The sequence below is a fragment of the Pristiophorus japonicus genome, chromosome 5 (genome assembly GCF_044704955.1).
Source record: "Pristiophorus japonicus isolate sPriJap1 chromosome 5, sPriJap1.hap1, whole genome shotgun sequence".
In the NCBI taxonomy this organism is placed as follows: domain Eukaryota; kingdom Metazoa; phylum Chordata; class Chondrichthyes; family Pristiophoridae; genus Pristiophorus; species Pristiophorus japonicus.
Window position 1 is genome coordinate 114,767,037 of NC_091981.1, and position 21,583 is coordinate 114,788,619.

Sequence of the window (21,583 nt, forward strand, 5' to 3'; positions counted from 1 at the left end):
GATTTGTAAAGTGTAGGCAAGGTTTTTCTAAGCGGACAAAAATCTACACTTACTCCATTCTAAGTTAGTTTGGAGTAAGTTTTCACTGCCTAAACTTTCAAAACAGGCGTAAGTGGCCGAACATGCCCACTTTTGAAAAAAAAAATCTGTTCCAAAATGCAACTGTTCCAACTGACTAGAACTGGAGCAAACTAAATGCCGAGAATTGCAATTTCTAAGATACTCCATTCTAAACCAGTTGCTCCAAAAAAATAGGAGCAACTCAGGCCGAAACTTGACCCCGCGATGTGTGGGACACCAGATGACAACACTACTGTATATCTCGTTGTACTCACCGAGATGTGCATATTTGGGATGAAGAAAAGCCTAAATAGGGTAACTATGGACTAGTCAGTCTGACATCCGTTATGGGCGAACTCTTAGAATTCATACTTTGGAATGAAATTAGTGAGCATTTAGAAATGCCGTTGTTCAATTTCCAATGCAGTTACAGGCTCTAGTCACTGGGAGGTGTTGTGGAATAGTTGCTTATCATGTTGCAGCATCTGGCTACTAGGCGGTGATGTGGAGCCAGTTTCTAATATCTCTATCCCAACATGGTACCCATTTCCCCATCCAATCTTTAGAAGTTTTCCCCAATTTATTGGGTGTTTAAAATCTGATTTACAGCTAAATGAGGTGCCCATGAATGACTTGCCCATTTACAGGCTTTCTCGTACTAGTAGCCGCCTGGTTTTGGGCTGCAGCCTATCCAAATCAAGGATTTACTTCATGGTGTAGTGGTCTATCCATGGCCTCAAACCTACCACCTTGGGCCTTGCACTCTATTAATCTATTAATTTAACAGTACCCACTGTTTCATTAACTTATTAATTCATTAATGCCTGCTTTACAATTAATGTTTGCAGCTACCTGCTGTTCTATTTGTCTATAATATATCAAAAATGTTGTGTATTGTGCACACACACTGTGCAAAATTAAACGCATTCCTGAGGAAGACAGTAATAGACATCCAGAAGACATAGACAGGCTACTGGAATGGGCGGACACATGGAAGATGAAATTCAATGTCGAGAAGTGTGAGGTGATACATTTTGGTAGAAAGAATGAGGAGAGACCATACACACTAAATGGCACGATTTTAAAGGGATTGCAAGAACAGAGAGACTTGGGGGAGCTTGTGCACAAATTTTTGAAGGTGGAAGGACAGGGTAACAAAGCAGTTAATTAAGCAAATGGGCTTTATAAATAGAGGCAGAGAGCACAAAAGTCAGGAAATTATGGTAAACCTGTATAAAACACTAGTTCGGCCCCAGCTTGAAGTATTGTGTCCAGTTCTGGGCACCACACTTGAGGAAGGTCGTAAAGGATTTGGAGAGGGTACAGAAGAGATTTAGTCGAATGATTCTAAGAATGAGGGAATACAGTTATGTGGATAGACTAGAGAAGCTGAGGTTGTTCTCCTTAGAGCAGAGAAGGCTAAAAAGAGATTTGAAATCATGAAGGGTTTAAATAGAGTAAATAAAGATAAACTGCTGCCAATGGCTGAAGGGTTGATAACGAGAGGGCACAGATTTAAGGTTATTGGCAAAAGAACTAGAAGCGACATGAGGAAAAAACGTTTTTACACAGCGAGTGGTTAGGATTTGGAATGCACTACCTGATAGGGTGGTGGATACAGATTCAATAGTAGCCTCCAAAAGGGAATTAGATAAATAATTGAAGGAGAAAAAATTCCACAGATATGGGTAAAGAGCGGGGGAGTGAGACTAACTGGATTGGTCTTCAAAAGAGCGGGTGCAGACTCGATGGGCTGAACAGCCTCCTTCTGTGCTGTACTATTCTATGATTCCATTTTCCAGAAATTGGGTGGTTTATCTAAAAATGATGGCAGCCGCACTTCTGCTAGCTGGCGGTGAGTCCCACAGCGGCCACCATTTTCAGATGGCCGGCAGCACTGCCGATATCAGTGATCGCGAAAATCATTGAAATGAAGCAGATTGTGACATCAGTGAGTGTGTACCACTCACTTGATGGTCAATCTGCGAGTTTGGATTTCACTGTTCAACTTACCGGCATGCCTTAGGTACAATGAGCTGAGCAAGCATTGACCCGGAGGAAGGAGGCTTCAGCAGTGGTATTTAAAGGGATCATCAGCATTCACTTGCAGCTGACATGTTTGTTCAGTTTGGCTGGCTCTGAGCAACTTTCTATAACTCCAGCAGTTTTATAAACTTCTTGCCAGGTTCTAAGGTAACAGAAGTGTTGCTGCAGGTGCAGAACACCTTCATTATTATTTAAAGCCTTCTGTTTACAGTCATGGGTGCTCTACTGACAGTTCCCTTCCTGCTCGAGTATCTTGCTAAGTGCATATTTAGGGGGGTGAAATTGTCCTTTTTTATAGCGCCTCCAAGGGGGCGCTAATGGGGCTCAACGAGGTTATTACCTGGGGGAAGGGGTCAATAGCACCTCCGGGTAAATTGCCTTGGAGGTTTAGGAGGCGTTGTGCCGTTAGCGCTGTGCCCCGCGATTTGCGCCCGGGCAGGCTTCATCACCATGCGTGCCGATCCCTCACCAGTCCATGCCGACCCCTTTGCACCCCGCAGGGGAAATTTCGAGGATGGTGCCAGCCGATGTCACCACCAGCTTCTCGGCCCTCACCTCGACCAGGCCGCCATCCTGCAGCCCTGCACTACATTTTGGGTGCTGGGCTGTTGGCCCGGTCGAGGGCATCCCTGGTGGCCCAGTGGCGCCATCAAAGAGACTGCAGAGCATGCAGCGGCCCTCCCCTTTAATTGAAGGGGATGGGTGTTCTGCCACGTCAGCGCTACGCGGAGCATCCTTTGATTGCTAGACCGTGGAGGTCTTTGAGCCTTTGTCATCTGTTCTCCATAGATAACGTGCTCATGTGAGTGGTGCATTAGCTTCTCCATGCAGATGGCTATCCTTTCCAAGGAAGAACCTACAGTCACCATTGCCTGCAACACGATGCTGCTCATGTTGGAGATGGACTCCTCCATTCTCTACACATTTTCAGACATCACAGTCGCAAAACCTGAATGAGCCTCCTGCACTTCTTCCTGCACCTCCAGGATCGCCTTCTTCTCGATGGGAGAGCTAGCGAGGAGACTCCACTGATGTCCCTGTCTCCACCATCTCCTCTTGCTCACTTGTGACTTGTGAGACACCATGTGACAGCAATACTCTATGTTGCGTTGGACCCACCGAGGTGATGCTGGTTGCGCTTAGATCTGGTGACGGTGCACCCTCGTAAGCTGGAGGCTCCTCCGAGGAGTCGTCTTCCTCTTCTGCCTGGACATTACGGGAGGGAGGCTCTTTATGAACCTGTGAGAGAGTAAAGCGATGATTTAGAAATATATCAAGAATGGCTAACAATACCATTATGCACATGATGAACATCCCTATATGAGTGACTGCTATATGACATGTGGCTTTTTGAGATATAATTCTGTCACTAGATTGCTGAGATGTCCCCCTCTCTGTCTCCTACCGCCAGCTGCTCTGCAACTCCTGAGACCTCCATGATGACCTCCTCTGCTGGAGTCAAGATGGCAAATGATGGAGGGCCATCTCCGATTCTCCCCCTCTCCCTTTTATTGTGGGCTCTCTTCTCCTACAAGGAGGGAAAGAAATGTTTGAGTGAGAGTGATGGAATGAGTGTAAGGAATGTGTGCGTCACGTCTTTAGAGGGTGGCTATGAGAGAGTGTGGTGCCAATACCAAAGTGTCAATGTAAAGTGGCCTCCTTGTGTGTTGTTAGTTGGTATGACTGTGTTAGGATGAGTGTGAGGGGTGGTTAATCAGATGGGGATATGAGTATGTAGATAGAGAGGGATGTGTAGGTGTGCAAGATATATTGGTGTGATGTGCAGAAGCAGGCTTGGGAAGGCAGAGTGATGGGGATGTGATGAGAGGTGCAACAGGGTGAAGTTGAGTGTCGCTTTGCACTCACTATTCTTGATGACATGAGATTATTGAAGTGTTTCCGGTACTGCACCCACATCCTCCTCACCACATCCCTGCTGTTGACCTCCTTTGCTATCTCCAGCTAGAATCTTTGTCTCCTGGGGAGGTCGCTTCTGCCCATCCGCAGAGAAGAGGACCACCCTGCGTGCTCTGACTCCCTCCACAAGAATTTGTAGGGAGTCATTGGAAAACCTGGCTGTGAAGACATGTGTGCAAGTCTGAGCAGTAAGTAGATGCTGAAATGCACTACCTGCAAACTCCTAGATGAACTTTCAAATGCAATGTGGCCAAGGTTCCTTTAAATATCCTGGCTGGAAATGAGTCATCGATGAATTCATCAGACCCGGACTATTTAATAGGGCCGGGCAACACGTAGGCCTGCGTTAATAGGCACCATTAAGGGAAAATCGCTCTGAGAAGTGGGATGAAAAAAAAAACAGGTTCCCGACCCACCACGCTGACCGCCCGCATCCGACCCACCCAGGTAATGAAAATTCCAGCCCAGGTTTCCTTCCTGTGCTTTCAAATTCTAGTATCTCCTCAATGCAAATAAATTAGTGCTCCAATTATTACTACGTAGCATAACTCCCTGTTCATTTAAAACCTGATTGCCATTAACAATGCCACAGGAGATCCGCTAATAATATATTAAAGGCTTTGCATATAACGCACACTTTCTGTAAGTATCATACTTACTTCTCTTGTCATATTTATTTTGATAATATCCCTAGACTTTCCTTTGGCTTACCATGAGCAGTGCCATAGGAGATGTGATATATCTGGCAACAGAGTTCAAGATCAGTGAGATTGCAGATATGCTAAATCAATTGAGCATATCATACTTTTACAAATGAAGCTGGGCAAATTCAACTTGCAGCTACATTCTTAGGATTTTCAGGTGTTGCTATAAGGGCCTGAAATTTGCAGGCAGTGGCGAAAGATCTTGCAATCTCCGTGGCATTAATTTCAGCTCTCCCAACCTTAGATTGCATCTGTGCTGCAATCAAGTGAATCACCAGCATCCAGCAAAAGTGATGTTATCAAGCTAGCTAAGCAGCCAATCATATTGAAGAAATCTCACAGACCGCAAACCAGGAAGTAAAATGCACAAATTATAATTTACTCTTAATACATTTTACAGAGAGCAAAATAAAGATTGGGACATACACATAGGATTAAGGTAGAAGCTGAAATACCAAAAACAAACTTTAAAAAAATTATATTTAAAAACTTGTAATTCCTAATCATATTAATGGAAAATTTGACATTCCACAAATATAAAATTAATTTTTCAGGGCCAGAATGGTTGTTCACAGTCAATACATTGTTAAACCCAGTTACATCGCTTTCAGAAGGCTTAACGTTTAGGGGGGTTTAACAGTGGTATTCCATCGTAAAAGTGGACATTTTCGTTAGTTCAAGTGATTTTAATTGATTGTCGGCTCTGTGGAATTCCACAGTGCAACCTGTGGAGGAGCAGGGAATGACTGACTGAAACTTCAGGATTTCCGCGTTTATCTGCGCATGCGCTAAATCCTGAAGTTACGGTCAGTTTCAGAGGAGTAATGACAGCGAATGCTGACAGTTTTGCCATCATTACCACTGCAAACTTCGGGTCAAAATGTTTTCTGAAAACTCAAAGAATTTAGGGGATTATTTTTATGATGAAGAGCATTGGGTTTTTGTGAAATCATGTATGTTAATAAAAAATATATTTATGATTTATACATGCATAGCAAACAGAACAATTCTTCCCTGCATTTGTTGAAACACCTTACAGGGTAAGGTATGTAAATTGTGTAAAAGAATGGATAATGTTACTGTGAAGAAGTGAAATTGTTCTGTTCTGTTTTTTACTTCCTGCAGCTACTTCACCAAGAAGTATCAGTTCTATTGGCACAGAGAGTCAGCATCAGGCTGAGTAAGTAATCTGCACATTGATACTCTCTTTGTACTCGTATAAGCTTTCTTGAATCTTCATTTCAATCTTAAGATGTTGTTGGTGTTCAACTGGAGGAATATGTGATACATTAGGAAGTGTTTCTCTTGGCCTCGACAAGATGGTTTGTGAATTTGTTACAATCAACTACATTCCTGAAACACCGACTAAAATGATGTTGGACACAATGAAAGCTTCCAGCAGAGCCACAATGATTTTCTGTATTTTACATCACAACAAAAAATACAATAAACTTAGATTTCCTGTGGACACAGTAAATAAATTATCATCTTAGACAAAAGAAATATAAACTTCACTTGTCAGTTAACCAAAAATTGCAGGATATTTTACCGGCTCACAGTCCCCCAATGCCTTATATTTTAAATTCTCACCCTCTTTAAATTGCATCATGGCCTCATCCCTCCCTATGGGCTCAATTTTGGCCAAAGCCATTTTTTTGGATATTGCCAGAGTTCCGCCCATTTTTCTAGGCCAGACATACTCTGTGCCAGGTTTCTCCGCTGTATTTTTCAAAATTGGCGGCGCGCAGCCTGTCCAGTCGCCTCGGGCGGTGGAGCCTGCTGTCTATGCCGAAAAAAGATGCCACACCTTCTGCACGTGTGAAAAAAAAGGACATTTTTGACGTTATTCCTATGGGCACGCATGCGCAGTACAGCTCCCAGTCTGCAATCGGCCATTTTTTAAAGAGCCAGTTGTGTGTGTGAGAACATTGGAAAAATCGGAGCTGCAATACAAAATGCAAAGCGGTGCAAGGACCAAGAATTTCTTACAAGATGAAGTAGAGGCACTAGTTACTGTGATTGAGGCCAGATGGCAGGAGCTGGACACTAGCAGAGGTCGCATAAAAGTTCCACCCAAAGAAATGAAGAAACGCTGGAACCAACTTGCAGAAGATTACTGTGCAATGGTGACCACCACGAGATCTGGAGGCCAGCAAAAAGAAGCGGCAGGACCTTGGTCAAGTAGTTAGTGTAAGTAATATTTTCATTTATTCAATGCAATTACAATTGTAATGTAAATGTGACCAGCTTGTTTATGTCCCACCCAGCAGAAAGACAGCCACTCTAAAAAGTTGTATTTTCATCTTTGCAGAGGAAGGTGGCACATCACAAAAGGGAAAGAACTCGAACAGGAGGAGGAGCAGCAAATCTGCACCCACTGACACCCAAGGAAGAGCGGGTTGCTGCTTTGATGGGTCCTGCCTGGAGAAAAGCAACCACTACTGCACAAGCTGGGCTCACACTCGGGGAGAGGGTAAGTCCTGCAAATTTCACAGTCTGCCTTTGCTAAATGTTAAGTACTGGGCAGGCTAGCCATGCTTCGGTTCCTGGGGATGTCTCCATCAGCTACGCTTCGGTTAATGCAATGTGGTCATTCATCGTGGTCCTTTGAATCAGCCTGCTGCATGCACTGTGTGAGCCTACTCATGCCACCCACCCTACCCCCTCCTCTGCTGCTAACCATTTGTCTGTGTTCTGTTATATTTTGCAGAACTTGTGGCCAACCCTGACGATGCAGAAGAATATTCAGATGAGGACGAGCCTGAAGAGGAGAACATCTTCCAATCCCACCTTCCAGACCATGAGCATGGGGGTGAGGGGGAGGGAGAGGTGGAAGAGATGGATGAAACCCCATCTCTTGGACTGACTTTGGAGGAGGTGCAGGTGTCGCCCATTGAGTTGCTAGCCCCTTCCCTGACTAGTGGTTTGAGTGTTGGTGGGACATTCCATGGTTTCCCACCGTCCGAGGCTGCGGGTCCCAGTGGTGGGTGCAGTGAGGGACACCCAGGGCCCCACTGTCCGAGGCTGCAGGTCCCAGTGGTGGGGTGCAGCAGGCACACCTAGAGTGAGGAGGGGAAGGAGAGCTCGACTGAACTCTCCTGAGGTGCAGGATCCAACAGATGTGGTTCACATGATGTCAATGAGTGCAGAGAGCATTGACCTTACACGATCACTCCTGGACACCATCAGTGGGGTGGGTGATGAGGTATCGGGACTGTCGGGAGAAGTAACAACACTCTCACGAGAAATGGGAATGATGTCCGGGACCATGAGTGAGGGAATATCTCAGTCAGCTGAAACCATGTCAGTGAACATGAGAGAGGGAATGTCACAGGTAGCTGATGCGCTGTCAGTGACCATGAGTGAGGGAATGTCACAGATAGTTCAGACACATTCAGTGAACATGAGGAAGGGAATGTTGCAGGTAGTTGCAACACTTTTGCTCAACATGAGGGAGGGAATGTTGGAGGTCGTTGAGACACTGTCAGTGCACATGAGGGAGGGCATGTTGGAGTTAGCTGCAATAAGGGAACATGCCCAGACCCCACGCCCATTGACAGAATCAACTGCCACTCCCACTCCAATCCCCACACCAACCTCTGAAGAGCCCTAAGCTGGGCCCTCCATATTGCGCATTACTCAAGATGTTAGAAAAAATAAGCTTGGTACCAACACTAGAAACACTGCGACACTGCCTGCGGGCAGGGGTAGTGGAATCACCAAGATCAAGCGCGGCGGGCGGTTTTAGAATAAGGTGGAGGAGAGATGGGTGCAGCCTTTCTTTGCTGCTGTTGTTGTTATTATTGTTGTTACTGTTGTAACTTGTTCTCAACTTAAATGTTTTTTGTAAGTTATGTAAATTTACAAGTTTAAAGTTAGTAAGTGATCTTAGAGTTTGTAAGTGATCTTAGAGTTTGTAAGTGATCTTAAAGTTTGTAAGTGATCTTAAGTGAAAACTTTAATAATGTTTGATTCAAGAATATTTTTATTTAAATTAAGTACAAATGTTTGATAAACTTTTGAATTAAATATATTTTAAATTAAAACTGAATCTTTTACATTATTTGTTCGATTATTAACACAACTTTTGACATAAAGAAGAATCATTTCCATAATTTGTTCCATTAACACAATACAACATTACAAGTCCAAACAGTAAACATGGTCCATGTGGAATAGTTGTCGCTGCGCCCTCTGGCATCAGCAAAGCGTTCACGGATGAGCTGCTGGTGCAAGGCTCTAGCAAATCGTTAAAGGGGCATGATGGCTGGCCCTCTTCTGCCGTTGTGCTCCGGGTTCAGGTAATTGCATGGCTTCCTCGTCCTCCTCCTGCTCGTCATCTGTATCTTCCTCATCATTATCATCAGCCACTCTCACCGCAGATGGATCGTCTACTACCAGCTGCTGCTGCCTCATGATGGCTAAGTTATGCAGCATGCAGCACACAACAGTGAACTGACCGACAATCTCAGGGGAGTATAGCAAGTAGCCTCTGGGATGGTCCAGGCATCTGAAACGCTGTTTCAAGATGCCAATGGTCCTCTCTATGATGCTGCGCATCGCAATGTGCAACATGTTGTATTTCCGGTCAGCTTCCGTCCGGGTTACGCATGGGGGCGTCGTGAGCCAGGTGGCGAGGCCATACGCTTTGTCTCCCAGTAGCCAGCTCTGCCCTCTCGCTGCTGCTAAAACATGCCAGATATAACGCTCTTGCATAGGATGAATGCATCATGGGTGCTCCCAGGGTATCTTGCATCGACTGACATGATGTGCTGTATGTCGTCACACACGAGCTGCACATTAGTGGAGTGGAAGCCTTTTCTGTTCCTGTACATCTCAGATTCCTCCAAACGTGCTCGGAAGGCAATGTGGATACATTCAATGCAGCCCTGTACCTTTGGGAAGCCAGCAATCCTGGAGAAGCCCAAAGCCCTGTCACGCATTGCCTGGGCGATCATGGGGAACTTTATGTAGTCATTCCTGCCGGCATATAGTGCAGCAGTCACTTGCCGAATGCAGACACATGTTGCATGTTGAGAAATGGCGCACACATCGCCAGTTGTAGCTTGGAAGGATCTGGATGCATAGAATGAAAGTGCAGCTGTAACCTTCACTTCAACTGACAAAGCAGTCCTCCTGACACTTCTAGGTTGCAAGACTGCTTTCCCCAACTCTCAGATCTCAGTTACAAATTCTTTGCGGAAACGCAGCCTTCTGACACAGTCTACATCAGTTAGGTGCAGGTACGAACGTCTGTCTCAATATACCCGAGGTGGGTAAGGCCTCCTGCCCAGCACCCTATAGGCTCTGAGGTTCCTCATGCGATGACGTCGAATCAATTGTCAATTGTCTCCTCCGCAGCACCATGATGCAGAAGGCTCGCACAAAGTATGGCATTGTCAGTATTGCCCTCATGCTTAAATTTTACCTTTGCAAGAAGCTCACAATGGCAGGAAGGCAGGACAGGTTCTTTGTTTTTTCTCCCCAAGGTCTGTATGGACCACACGCAGGTCTGAGCAAGCCCCACCCCCGGGCTCATTGCAATCTTGTGATTTCTTCCGATTTCATTCAACAGCACCTTCTGCCCACCCCCCCAAAACCCCCTGGGCTCATTGCAGTCTTGTGACTTCTTCCGATCGCGTTCAACAGCACCTTATCCCCCCCCCCCCGCCCCCCCAAATCCCCTGGGTTCATTTGATGCCTAGTGCAGTCTTCCGATTGCCACCTCGCGCCCCCCAGGCTTGTTTTGCAGCCAAGCCCCTATGTCCAGGTGCAGGGCTGATTCTGTCGGCCGACGCTCCAACCCTCCAGCCCTGTTTGAAGATGTTCAGTGGTGGTGTGTGAGTTTTTAAAAAAAAAAATGAAAAGTTCAGAATTCCATCAAACTTCCATCTTTTTGTAAGGTAGAAAAATGTGATTTTTATTATGCATATTTAAAGTGTTCTTATCTCCTTCCAAATCTTCGATGAAAAACAATGGCGTCTTTCTGTGCCGATTTTTCAATGTGAGCTGCTTTCTCTTAACTCACCAGAAGGTTTTTCGGGAGTGGCCGGCTACGCCGACCGAGGATAATTTTCTTTTGGGCAAACTTTGAATAATGATTAAAAACTGGCGTAGACATGAGGTAACGCCCCCTATCACATAAAAAAAAAATGAAGCTAAGAAAATCGTAACTAACTCAGTTACGCTGGTGCAGATTCTTTAGAGAAACTTTAATTTAAAAACTTATGCCAAAAAAAGAGGCGCGTGCCAAAAAAAACGGCACAAATGACCGGGGAAGGTTAAGTTCTAGATCTGTAACGTTCTCCAGTCCTGCAACCCACTGAAAACGTTGCTTTCGCCTAATGTGGTCACTTTTACATCCTTCACTCCTTTCGCTCTACCATTGGCAACTGTAACTTCAGCCATCTCGGCTTTGACCTCCCTATTCTCCATTCAGACGCTCCATAAAGTCCACCTCTTTGACCAAACATTTAGTCACTCCTCCTAATAGCTCCTTCTTCGACTTGATGTCCATTTTTGTCTGATTACACTTCTGTGAATTGCATTGGAATGTTTTTCTTTGTTAAAGGGTCTATATAAATGCAAGTTTGCTATTGTTGTAGATTTAAAGACAACCACTTAGAATTGGAGAAAACTCTTAACCCATTAGTTTCAGAGAAAGAAATGTGGAGCTAGGTCTTTCTGTGATTTGCTGCCCATTTACAGCAGGTTCTCAGAGGGTTGCAGTGGGAAGTGTGATGCGGATCCATTCTGTTATGTCTTGAATAAAGAATCTGACCAGATATTGTAAGTTTAAAGTAATGTGTGACCGTAGTCCTTTATTACAGGTCTCCAGAGTAACTCTCCAGCCTGTGAGGCCTCCTTATGCACAGGTGCTCCCAAGGGATTGTGGGATCCCATGGGACTCCAGGGGATGAGTCCTCTGGTGGTTAAACAAGGTATTTACAGGTTTACATATTTAACAACACCCTCCACCCCCACCACCCCCCCCCCCCCCCCCCAACAAAGTCAGTAGTGTAACTATTTACAATGTGAGTTGATCTGGGGCCTTCCTTTCCCTGTTTGATCGTCTCGGTGCAAATGCTAGTTTTGGTGAGTCGTTTGTTGGGCCCTCGCTGGGCTGCTGCAGGTGATGGGTTCTGCTTCGTGATCAACCGCTGGGTCGGTTGCCACCTGTGTGTGTGTTGGGGGGTCGAAAAAGGTAGAGTCTATTGTGGGTTGTTCTGGATAGTCTGTGAATCTGAGTTTGGTTTGGTCCAAGTGTTTTCTGCAGGTGAGTCTATTTGAAAGTTTGACTAGAAACACCCTACTCCCCTCTTTGGCCACGACAGTGCCGGGAAGCCACTTGGGACCTTGTCCATAGTTCAATACAAATACAGGATCATTAATCTCGATTTCGCGTGACACATTTGCGCAATCATGATATGTATTCTGCTGAAGCCGCCTGCTCTCTACCTGTTCGTGTAGATCAGGATGGACTAACGAGAGCCTTGTCTTAAGTGCCCTTTTCATGAGCAGTTCAGCGGGGGGAACCCCAGTGAGCGAGTGTGGTCTTGTGCGGTAACTAAGCAGGACTCGGGATAGGCGAGTCTGCAGTGAGCCTTCAGTTACCCTCTTCAAGCTCTGCTTGATTGTTTGCACTGCTCGCACTGCCTGACCATTGGACGCTGGTTTAAACGGTGCAGATGTGACATGTTTGATCCCATTGCGGCTCATGAACTCTTTGAACTCAGCACTGGTGAAGCACGGCCCATTGTCACTCACAAGGACATCAGGCAGACCTTGCGTGGCAAACGGCCCGCAGGCTTTCAATGGTGGCAGCGGACGTGCTTGCCGACATTATCTCACATTTAATCCATTTGGAGTACGCATCTACAACAACAAGGAACATTTTTCCCAAGAACGGGCCTGCAGAGTCAACATGGACCTTGGACCACGGTATGGACGGCCAAGACCATAAACTTAGTGGTGCCTTCCTGGGTGCATTGCTTAACTGTGAACATGTGTTGCATTTGTGCATGCAGGACTCTAAGTCTGCATCGTTACCAGGCCACCACATGTGGGATCTGGCTATCGCTTTCATCATTACAATGCCTGGGTAGGTACTGTGCAGGTCACTAATGAAAGTGACCCTGCCCTTTTTTGGCACCAGTACCCGATTACCCCATAGGAGGCAGTCTGCCTGTATGGACATTTCATCTCTGCGCCACTGGTATGGCTTTATTTCTTCCTGCATCTCTAACGGGACACTGGACCAACTCCCGTGGAACACACAGTTTTTTACTAAGAACAGTAAGGGGTCCTGGCTCATCCAGGTTCTAATCTGTCGAGAGCGATAACAGGTGATTGCTCACTCTCGAATGCTTCCATTATCATAACTAAATCTGCGGGCTGTGCCATCTCCACCCCTGTGGGCAATGGCAGCCTACTGAGAGCATCGGCACAGTTTTCTGTGCCTTGCCCGTGGCGGATGGCGTAGTTGTATGCGGACAACATGAGCGTCCATCTCTGGATGCAGGCCGATGCATTCATATTTATCCCTTTACTTTCAGAAAACATGAAGAGGGATATAAGTGGCTTATAGTCGGTTTCCAATTCAAATACGAGCCCAAACAGATATTGATGCATTTTTGTTACCCCATAAACACATTCTAACACTTCTTTTTCAATCATGCTGTAGGCCCTCTCAGCCTTAGACAGACTTTTGGATGCATAAGCAACCTGTTGCATTTCCCAGATTCAATAGCTTGTTGCAATACACACCAGACACCGTATGAGATGCATCACATGCTAGTACCAAACGCTTACATGGATCATACAGCATAAGCAATTTGTTTGAGCATAACAGTTTCCTAGCTTTTTCAAAGGCATTTTCTTGGCTTTTACCCCATGCCCATTCATCTCCTTTACGCAGTAAAGAGTGCAATGGTTCTAACAGTGTGTTAAGACCCGATAAGAAGTTACCAAAGTAGTTCAGGAGTCCTAGAAACAATCGCAGCTCCGTCACGTCCTGTGGACTTGGTGCGTTCTTGAATGCCTCTGTCTTCGAATCGGTGGGCCTGATGCCGTCCGCCGCGATTCTTCTCCCCAGGAACTCCACTTCAGGCGCCAAGAAAATGCACTTTGAGCGTTTTAACCTGAGCACCACACGATTAAGCCGACTAAGAACCTCCTCCAGGTTCTGCATATGCTCGACGGTGTCCCGACCTGTAACCAAGATGTCGTCCTGGAAGACCATGGTTCGCGGGACCGACTTCAGCAAGCTTTCCATGTTCCTCTGGAATATCGCCGCGGCTGATCGAATCCCAAATGGGCATCTGTTGTAAATGAAGAGACCTTTGTGCGTGTTGATGCAGGTGAGGCCCTTCGATGATTCCTCCAACTCCTGCGTCATGTAGATCAAGGTCAAGTCCAGCTTAGTGAACATTTTTCCTCCCGCCAGCGTTGCAAATAGGTCGTCTGCCTTTGGTAGCGGATATTAATCCTGCAGGGAGAAACGATTGACAGTTACTTCGTAATCACCACAGATTCTGAAGTGCCGTCTTCCTTGAGGACTGGAACAATCGGACTGGCCCACTCGTTGAATTCGATCGGCGAAATGATGCCCTCTCGTTGCTGCCGGTTCAGCTCCATCTCCATCCTCTCTCTCATCATGTACGGTACCAATTTTGCCTTGTGATGGATGGGTTGCGCCCCCGGATTCAAGTGGATCTGCACTTTTGCTCCTTGGAACTTCCCGATGCCCGGTTCGAACAGTGAGGGGTACTTGTTTGGGACCTGGGCACATGAAATGTCACCGACGGACGAAACTGCTCAGATGTCGTTCCAGTTCCAGCGTATCTTTCCCAGCCAGCTCCTGCCGAACAGCGTGGGGCCATCGCCCGGTACCACTCCATCGTAGGATACCTTTAGGGTAGCACGGCCGATTACGGGAATCAGTTCCTTTGTTTATGTTCTCAGTTTAGCATGAATGGGAGTCACGACTAGCCTTGAGGCCTTGCTGCACCACAATTTATCGAAGTCTTTTTGCTCATTATGGACTGGCTTGCGCCCGTGTCCAGCTCCATTGACACCGGGAGTCCACTTAATTCACCCTTCAGCATTATCGGGGGACACTTTGTGGTAAATATGTGCATCCCATATACCCCTGCCTCCTCAGTCTGAGGCTCTGGTTCATCGTGATCTACCATGCATCTGTCCTCCTCTGCAACATAGTGGTTTGCAGCTCACCTGCATATACATTGAAAGTGTCCCACTGTTCCACAGTCCTTGCAAACGTATCCTTTGAAGCGGCATGAATGGAAATGATGATCACCTCCGCAGCGCCAACAAGGTGTTAATGGCCTTGCATTCACCACCCTTGATGGTGGACTCTGAGACATCTGCAGACGTGCAGAGTCCTGCCCTGTACGTTACGATTCGAACACTACATTACTTTGTTCACAGTACTTGCAGCAGCACTCGTGTGCTGAGAGATTTGTTTCGTATTGTCACTGGTGGAGATGAACGTCTGGGCTATCGCTATGGCTTTACTCAAGGTTGGGGTCTCTACAGTCAAAAGTTTGCGAAGTATTACTTCCTGGCCAATGTCAAGTACAAAGAAATCCCTGAGCATGTGCCCCAAGTGTTCTTCGCAATGTCCTGCAAGGCGCCTTAGCTCGGCGACGTAGCTCGCCACTTCCTGACCTTCAGACCTCTTGTACATGTAGAACCGGTACCTAGCCATCAGAACACTTTCCTTCGGGTTTAGATGCTCCCGGACCAGTGTGCATAAATCATCGTACGACTTCTTTGTGGGTTTCGCTGGAGCGAGCAGATATTTCATGAGGCCATACGTTGGTGCCTCGCAAACGGTGAGGTGGATCACCCTTTGTTTGGCAGCGCTCGCTTCTCCTTCCAGCTCGTTGGCCACGAAGTATTGGTCGAGTCGCTCCACAAAGGTTTCCCAATCATCTCCCTCCGAAAATTTCTCCAGGATGCCCATGGTTCTCTGCATTGTTGCGGTGGGGTTCGTCATCTGTATCTCGTCACCAGTTATTATGTCTTGAATAAAGAATCGGACCAGATATTGTAAGCTTAAAGTAACGTGTGACCATCGTCCTTTATTACAGGTCTCCAGAGTGCCTCTCCAGCCTGTGAGGCCTCGTTATGTACAGGTGCTCCCACGGGATTGTGGAATCCCTTGGGACTCCAGGGGATGAGCCCTCTGGTGGTTAAACAAGGTATTTACAGGTTTACATGTACATTCTACCACCATTTTCAGGATTTTGTGCCATAATGAGGACATTAAATATGGCTACCAATATTTGGTCAAGTGTATGTAAATAATAGCTAAATGACAGGAATACATTGACTGGTGTAATTCCTATCATTAATAGCTTAGGAATACTCGGGGGCCGAAACTGCCCCTTTTTTTAAAGAGCAGTTACCGCCTCAAACGGGACAGAAATGAGTTTCCGCCAGGCCGGAATGGACTCTCTAATGATCGGGACATTGGCCTCCTGCTTTTTTAAAGCAGTGAATGTTTCCGGCCCGCTCCTGTGCAAACGGCGGTATAGATGTCATTAGAGCACGCACCGCCTAGTCCCTGCCCCCAAGTGACATTGCCATCAAATAATCGACCGACCGCTTGTCGGTGCCCCCGACAGCTTTGCGCGGCGGAAAGCTGCCAGTGGTGGCAGGGCGATGCATCCGCCCTTAAAGGGGAGGGCACACCGTCGCGGCCACCATTTTATTTTAATTGTTGGCTGACTCTGCAATCGGCTCAACAATGGCGGCAATGGGTTTGGCCGGGCCGCAACAGGCAGCCCGGCACCCCCTCTTGGGTGCTAGCCCATTGGCTCGGCTGAAGCCTTCCCTGGTGGCCCATTTGGCGTCAAGTTGGTCTTGCAGCATCCCTCCCCTTTAAATGAAGGAGGGAGATGTTGCTAAGCGCTGATGTGCTCAGCGCAGCGCTGATGCCACCGCCTGCCTTCTACCCCGCTCCTGACACGCTTCTGCCTCTCTACTACCCAAACACCGCCCCAATTATGTTTCAGAAGAAAAGAGGACAATTTCCCTCTATTCCCTGCCCCATCGATTGGGGCGATAATTCACCAAATAAATCTAATTATCCGCCCCAAACGGGACGGAGGGCAATTTCGGCCCCTAGATATAAGCCACTTGGTGCAGCTTTCATTACAGGGTGAAGTGGAAAGTGTGAGGTTATGCACTTTGGCAGAAAAAAATCAAAGAGCAAGTTATTATTTAAATGGAGAAAGATTGCAAAGTGCTGCAGTACAGTGGGACCTGGAGGTACTTGTGCATGAAACACAAAAGGTCAGTATGCAAGTACAGCAAGTGATCAGAAAGGCCAATGGAACCGTGGTCTTTATTGCAAAGGGGATGGAGTATAAAAGCAGAGAAGTCTGGCTACAGTTATACAGGGTATTGGTGAGGCCAGACCTGGAATACTGCGTACAGTTTTGGTTTCCATATTTCCGAAAGGATATACTTGCTTTGGAGGCAGTTCAGAGAAGGTTCACAAGGTTGATTCCAGGGATGAGGGGGTTGACTTATGAGGAAAGGTTGAGTAGGTTGGGTCTGTACTTATTGGAATTCAGAAGAATAAGAGGTGATCTTATCGAAACGTATAAGATTATGAGGAGGCTTGACAAGATGGACGCAGAGAGGATGTTTCCACAGATAGGGGAGACTAGAACTAGAGGGCACAATCTTAGAATAAGGGGCTGCCCATTTAAAACTGAGATGAGGAGAAATTTCTCTCTCAGTTGTGGATCTGTGGAATTTGCTGCCTTGGAGAGCAGTGTAAGCTGGGACATTGAATAAATTTAAGCCAGAAATAGACAGTTTCTTAAACAATAAGGGAATAAGGGGTTATGGAGAGCGGGCAGGGTCGTGGACCTGAGTCCATGATCGGATCAGCCATGATCGCATTAAATGGCGGCGCAGGCTCGAGGGATCGTAAGGCCTTCTCCTGCTCCTATTTCTTATGTTCTTATGTTCTTAGAAACATGGAAAATAGATGCAGGAGTAGGCCATTCGGCCCTTCGGGCCTGCACCACCATTCAATATGATCATGGCTGATCATGCACTTCAGTACTCCATAAGTCAGACACCCTCATACATGAAGTGTCTTTCAATTCCATGATTGCAGCTAATCCATATATAATGAGTTCTAAAGAAAGAAGGAGCCTCTGCATTGTTAGTGAAACAAAGGCACTGGATGACCGATAGCTTAAGAGGCTATCGCCTAGAGCTTTACTTTTAGGGCTATATTTTCTGAGACCTCACATGCGGTGAGCAATTTATCCATTGATTTCAATAGACAAAAAACTGTGGCCAGTGCACTGTGATATTCCAGTCAGCCACCCAATGCGCTTAAGGCCCGGCGAGTGGTGTGGAATCTTAGAAAATTTTACCTAAATCTCACAAGCCTGAGATACAGATTAACATAAAAGCAAAATACTGCGGATGCTGGAAATCTGAAATAAAAACAGAAAATGCTGGAAATACTTAGCAGATCAGGCAGCATCTGTAGAGAGAGAAACAGAGTTAACATTTTAGGTTGATGACCTTTCGTCAGAACTGGAAAATGTTTGAGATGCATCAGGTTTTAAGCAAGGACAGAGGCAGGGAAAAGGGGAGGGGAGGAGAGGAAAGAACAAAAGGGAAGGTCTGTGATAGGGTCGAAGGCAGGTGAAATCAAATGACAAAAGCGTCGATGGTGCAAGGCAAAAGGAGATGTTAACGAGACAAGTAATGAAAAAAAGATGGGTCGAGAGAAGGTGTAAATGGGAATAGCAGAATAATCACCAACAGTTGCCATTCAAAACAATGGGGGCAGAGGTTATGATCTGAAATTGTTGAACTCAATGTGAATCTGGAAGGCTGTAAAGTATTTAATCGAAAGATGATCTCACCAGCCTTCCACCCTATCACAGACCTTCCCTTTTTTCTTTCCTCTCCTCCCCCTTTCCCTGCCTCTGTACTTGCTAAATTTGTAGGATCTTGCGGAGACATCATTGGTGGTATTTCTCCAGCGATGTCTCCGCAAGATCCTACAAATCCCCTTGGAGGACAGGCGCACCAACATTAGCGTCCTCGACCAGGCCAACATCCCCAGCATTGAAGCACTGACCACACTTGATCAGCTCCGCTGGGCAGGCCACATAGTTCGCATGCCAGACACGAGACTCCCAAAGTAAGCTACACTGAACTCCTTCACGGCAAACGAGCCAAAGGTGGGCAGCGGAAATGTTACAAGGACACCCTCAAAGCCTCCCTGATAAAGTGCAACATCCCCACTGACACCTGGGAGTCCCTGGCCAAAGACCGCCCTAAGTGGAGGAAGTGCATCCAGGAGGGCGCTGTGCTCCTCGAGTCTCGTCGCTGAGAACATGCAGAAATCAAGCGCAGGCAGCGGAAAGAGCTTGCGGCAAACCAGTCCCACCCACCTCTTCCCTTATCGACTATCTGTCCCACCTGCGACAGAAACTATGGTTCTCGTATTGGACTGTACAGCCACCTAAGAACTCATGTTAAGAGTGGAAGCAAGTCTTCCTCGATTCTGAGGGACTGCCTATGATGATGATGACTTGCTAAATACCTGTTACATCTCTAACTTTTTCCAGTTCTGACAAAAGGTCATCGACCTGAAACATTGGCCTAGAAATCCAGGTCCTCTGGTTCCCACAGGCGCTTGACAGAAAAAGGTAAAAAAGATGCGCATCTATCTTATCCTGCTGTGCCCACCAGCGATCCCGGTCCTGAGGTCTCCTCTCCCTGCGCATCGGAGTGCATGTATATCGGGACGTCCATATGTTGCAGTTGGAGTCACATGGCACTGGGCAGCCAATTCAGGTACAGTATTTTCTCATTCATAATAATGGGAACTCCGTAAGTAGGAGTTCCCATTATGATTGAGAAACATCCCCCCCAAACACTCAAACAGAAATAAAAAATAGAAAAAAATACACCACATATTTAAGATTAATTTAAATTAAAGTTAATAAATGTCCTTAAAAAAAACAGGGAAATATTTTTTTTATAAGTTTTTAAGTTTTTTAATTATGGTTTAAAATAAACTTACATTAGTGGGCAGGGTTTTTAACATTAAAATGTGTTTTTTAAATTTTATTTTACTCTGTTTTTGTATGTTTTAAAACTTTTACGCCTGTAAAAGTAGGCTATGCACCTGCTTTTATCAGTCGCAAGAGTTTTCAGGGCATCCGCTGGACAAGATATGGGTAAATACCTCAATCTTGCCCATGCGAATGTCCTGGCTGTGGGGATACGGAGGATATGTCAAGCCAGAGCTATGCCTTCCCGGGTCTGTACACACTCCGTAAGAACCCAGGGAGGCTGGGATTTCTAGGCCATTAACTCTATTTATCTCTCCACAGAGCTGCCTGGCCTGCTGAGTGTTTCCAGCATTTTCTCTTTTTTGTACAGATTAACATGAACTTTGCGATGGATTTCTCTGCCCCAGAGAGCTGTGGCGGCTGGGTCATTGAATATATTTAAGGGGGAGATAGACAGATTTTTGAGCGATAAAGAAATACAAGGTCATGGGGAGCAGGCAGGAAAGTGAAGCTGAGTCCATGATCAGATCAGCCATGATCTTATTTGTTATGTAGGTAAACCTGTAATTACCATGCCTAACCACCAGAGGGCTTATCCTCTGGAGTCCCAAGGGATCCCACAATCCCTTGGGAGCACCTATATATAAATAGGCCTCACACGCTGGGGAGGCACTCTGCGATCTGTAATAAAGGACTACGGTCACACTTATTTTGAGTTTGCAGTATCGAGTCTGACTCTTCATTCAATACATAACAACTGGTGACGAAATACAGATGACGAATCCCAACGCAACAATGCAGAGAACTGTGGGCATCCTGGAGAAATTTTCGGAGGGAGATGATTGGGAAACCTTTGTGGAGTGCCTTGACCAATACTTCGTGGCCAACAAGCTGGAAGGAGAAGAGAACGTTGCCAAACGAAGGGCGATCCTCCTCACCATTTGCGGGGCACCAACGTATGGCCTCATGAAAAACCTGCTCACTCCAACAAAACCCACAGACAAGTCGTACGATGAGTTGTTCACACTGGCCCGGGCGCATCTAAACCCGAAGGAAAGCGTTCTGATGGCGAGGTATCGGTTCTGCACGTACAAGAGGTCTGAAGGCCAGGAAGTGATGAGCTACGTCGCCGAGCAAAGGCGCCTTGCAGGACATTGCGAATTTGAAGGACACTTGGAACATATGCTCAGGGACTTCTTTGTACTTGGCATTGGCCATGAAGTAATACTTCGCAAACTTTTGACTGTAGAGACCCCAACCTTGAGTAAAGTCATAGCGATAGCCCAGGCGTTAATCTCCACCAGTGACAATACCAAACAAATTTTCCAGCACATTAGTGCTGCTGCAAGTACTGTGCACATGGCAGGACATTCACGCAAGTAGCTGCATGTCTGCAGATGACTGAGTCTGCCATCAAGGGTGGTGAATACAAGGCAATTAACACCTTATTGGCGCTGCGGGGGTGATCATCGTTTCCATTCATGCCGCTTCAAAGGATACGTTTGCAAGGGCTGTGGAACAATGGGACACCTCCAATGTGTGTGCAGGCGACCTGCAAACCCTGCTAATCCTGCAAACCACCATGTTGCAGAGGAGGACAGATCCACGGTGGATCACGACGAACCAGAGCCTCAGACCGAGGAGGCAGAGATATATGGGGTGCACACATTTACCACAAAGTGTCCCCCGATAATGCCGAAGGTTGAATTAAATGGACTCCCGGTGTCCATGGAGCTGGACAAGCCAGTCCATAAGTAAGAACTTTCAATA

The 21,583-nt window shown here is 46.4% G+C and overlaps 1 protein-coding gene across 6 annotated transcripts in view; it reads left to right on the forward strand.

Annotated features, from left to right (window-relative positions):
• Positions 1-21,583, forward strand: part of nek10 (NIMA-related kinase 10) — a 436,136-nt gene that overhangs the window by 325,741 nt on the left and 88,812 nt on the right. For 5 of the 6 annotated variants that reach the window (XM_070880873.1, XM_070880874.1, XM_070880876.1 and 2 more), the window contains one exon: positions 5,853-5,907. In XM_070880873.1, coding sequence (XP_070736974.1) covers positions 5,853-5,907 — 55 coding nt within the window. Of the gene's footprint in view, positions 1-5,852; positions 5,908-11,557; positions 11,578-21,583 lie in introns of those variants that run through there. The other variant, XM_070880878.1, reaches the window with a different exon arrangement.